This window comes from Cervus elaphus, chromosome 1 (assembly GCF_910594005.1).
Source record: "Cervus elaphus chromosome 1, mCerEla1.1, whole genome shotgun sequence".
Taxonomy (NCBI): Eukaryota; Metazoa; Chordata; class Mammalia; order Artiodactyla; family Cervidae; genus Cervus; species Cervus elaphus.
In genome coordinates this window covers 91169643-91172482 of record NC_057815.1, presented here as the reverse complement: position 1 = coordinate 91172482, position 2840 = coordinate 91169643, and the positions used below count along the sequence as shown (strand labels likewise).

General features: G+C 37.1%; 1 protein-coding gene across 1 annotated transcript; it reads right to left on the bottom strand.

The window, feature by feature from the left end:
• Positions 1 to 1597: 1597 nt before the first annotated feature.
• LOC122710000 (olfactory receptor 4P4-like) lies at positions 1598 to 2527 on the bottom strand. Its single transcript, XM_043927478.1, has one exon. The coding sequence runs from the start codon at positions 2525 to 2527 to the stop codon at positions 1598 to 1600; it is 930 nt and encodes a 309-aa protein (XP_043783413.1).
• Positions 2528 to 2840: the final 313 nt, after the last annotated feature.

The window sequence follows — 2840 nt, the reverse complement described above, 5'->3', positions numbered from 1 at the left end:
CTTCACAGACAACTATATTCTAAGGCTATATAAGAAATTTCTAGGACAAGAATCATGACAAGCTCTACTATCTCTAGAACCAGTAATCACTAAGATATTACCAACATAAATAATTTTGCATATCACTTCAAAAAGGCTTCATGTCACATATATAGTGAACTATCTGATCAGGAACACAGAATGTGAAAATGAGTACATTTGTTAAGAATAAAGCATTAGATGATTAAAGCTGGAACTCCAAATTTTGTACTCTGAAACACATGGCTCTTTTAAAACATTGATCCCTTTTAACACCAATTGCCCCCATTTTGATTTCTTTACATTGGCTCAAGTCAGGTTTTATTTTTCTTCTTTAAATGATAAAATACAATTTGGAAATACAATTTGATATTTTCAAAACATTATCATCAGACATTTAGACTTTGACAAATGTCTTCTGAAGTATTTTTCAGAAGAGAATTTTTTAGATGCCAATTTTTTTAGAAACTTACCAAAATGGTAATTTTTCCAATTTTCTCTCCTATGAAAATCCTATTTAATTATATGTCCCTCGTGATTTTTTCTTTTTTATTCTTCTGTGCAAATTACATTTATAATGGTTGTGTTATATTTGCATAGTTAAAAGTGTTTATATATTTCAGTTATCCTAGCCATATAATCCTTTTTTCTTATATATAAAATAATAATATAATAATATATAATGTATTATATATATTGTATATATAATGTATTATATATAATGTATTATATATTATATACAATGTAATATCTTACATATAATCTTTTCTCTTATAATGTTTGCTATGTTTTCTAGGAGTGTTGTTATGTGGTTTTTTTTGCATCCTACTATAGATGAAACTCGGAGAAGGCAATGAGACCCCACTCCAGTGCTCTTGCCTGGAAACTCCCATGGATGGAGAAGCCTGGCAGGCTGCAGTCCATGGGGTCGCTCGAAGAGTTGGACACGACTGAGCAACTTCACTTTCACTTTTCACTTTCATGCATTGGAGAAGGAAATGGCAACCCACTCCAGTGTTCTTGCCTGGAGAATCCTAGGGACGGAGCAGCCTGGTGGGCTGCAATCCATGGGGTCACACAGAGTCAGACACTACTGAAGCAACTTAGCAGCAGCGTAGATGAAAGTAAACACAATTCATCGAAAAATCCTCAGGTTTCTCTACAAAATATTTCCAAGTTTCTCCTCTTCATAGTAGTCACAAAGATAATTTGCAATTGCCATTCTTTTCCAAGATTAGTGTCACAGTGATTTCTTTTTAATTGTGATTTTTTTTTAATTGGAGGATAATTGCTTTACAATATTGTGTTGGCCACGCATCAACATGAATCAGCCACAGGTATATGCATGTCCCTTTCTTCCTGAAGCCCCCTCCCTGCTCCCATCCATCCCGCCCTCTAGATTTTCACAGACCACTGAATTGAACTGTCTATGCTCGTTCCCACTTGAACTGAACTGAATGCCAGATGACATTTATTTCAATTCCTCAAAGAAAGTGTATATGTTTTCTTCTATTACCTCAAAGGGCACAGGTCCTGGAGATGAGACATGAATTCTAAACCATAATGAGTATCACCCTATTTACTTCAAATCTGAACGCGTCACTTTAGACCATACCTTCCTCATGGCGATTTTCATCTCCATGTTTCTCAGGGTGTAGATGAGAGGGTTCAGCACGGGGCCAATCACAGTGTAAAACACCGAGATGTCCTTGTCCTTGTTCTCGCTCCCTGCAGGCAGAACGTAAGTATAGATACAGGGAACGAAGAATAACACTACAACTGTTATGTGAGAACCACACGTTGAGAGAGCTTTTCTTCGCCCTGCAGAAGAATGTGTTCTAAGGTTATATAGTATGACTATGTAAGAAGCTACTAGAACAAGAAATATGACAAGCACCACCATTCCTGAATTTGCAATCACTAAGATACTCACAACATGAATATCTTTGCACACCAGTTTCAAGAGAGGCTTCACATCACATAGGTAGTGATCTATCTGATTAGGACCGCAGAAAGGTAACCTGAGTACCATGAGAAGTAAAGCAATAGAATGCCAAAAGCCGACAACCCAGGCCAGGATGATCAACATGTTACACCTCTGTCTGTTCATGATGACCATGTAGTGCAGGGGCTTGACAATGGCGACGTAGCGGTCAAAAGCCATGGACACCAAGATGAATAGTTCCACACCTGCCAGCAAGTGGGCAGTGAAGAGCTGGGTCATACAGTTGCTATAGGAAATGTTTTTTCTTGCTGCAGCTAAGTCCCTGATTAGCCTGGGGACCACCGTGGAGGTGTAGCTGACATCCATGAGGGAGAGCTGACAGAGAAAGTAGTACATTGGTTGCTGCTTTAGATGGCTGCAGGTGATGGTGAGTAAGACGATGACATTCCCCATCAAGACAGCCAGGTAACAGAGCAGGAACAAGGAAAAGAACAGTAGCTCTATTTTCTTATCTCCCCACAACCCTATGAAAACAAATTCTGTGACATTGTTTTGGTTTTCCATGAGGTTGAGTAGAGTTCAGGACACACAGCAGAAACTCAATTTATCTGAAACAATAGAATAATACATCTTTAATTGCATATTTAAAGTTTTGGATTATTTTCTTGTACACTGAGCAAAGATGTAGGTCACAGAAAGTTTACTATAGGCAATCTATCATTTGATATTAAGAGAAGCACATTTCAAACAATATTTAATAAAATATTAATTATGACTGGAATTGTAACAACCCAACCAAGACGTGGTATTCTGATACTCATTTTATATTTATAAAATAAAAGCAAGAGGTTTCAATAATTTGCATCAAATCATTAAG

Coding starts and splice junctions, on each gene's coding strand:
- LOC122710000 (XM_043927478.1), bottom strand. CDS start 2,527: ATGGAAAACCAAAACAATGTCACAGAATTTGTTTTCATAGGGTTGTGG.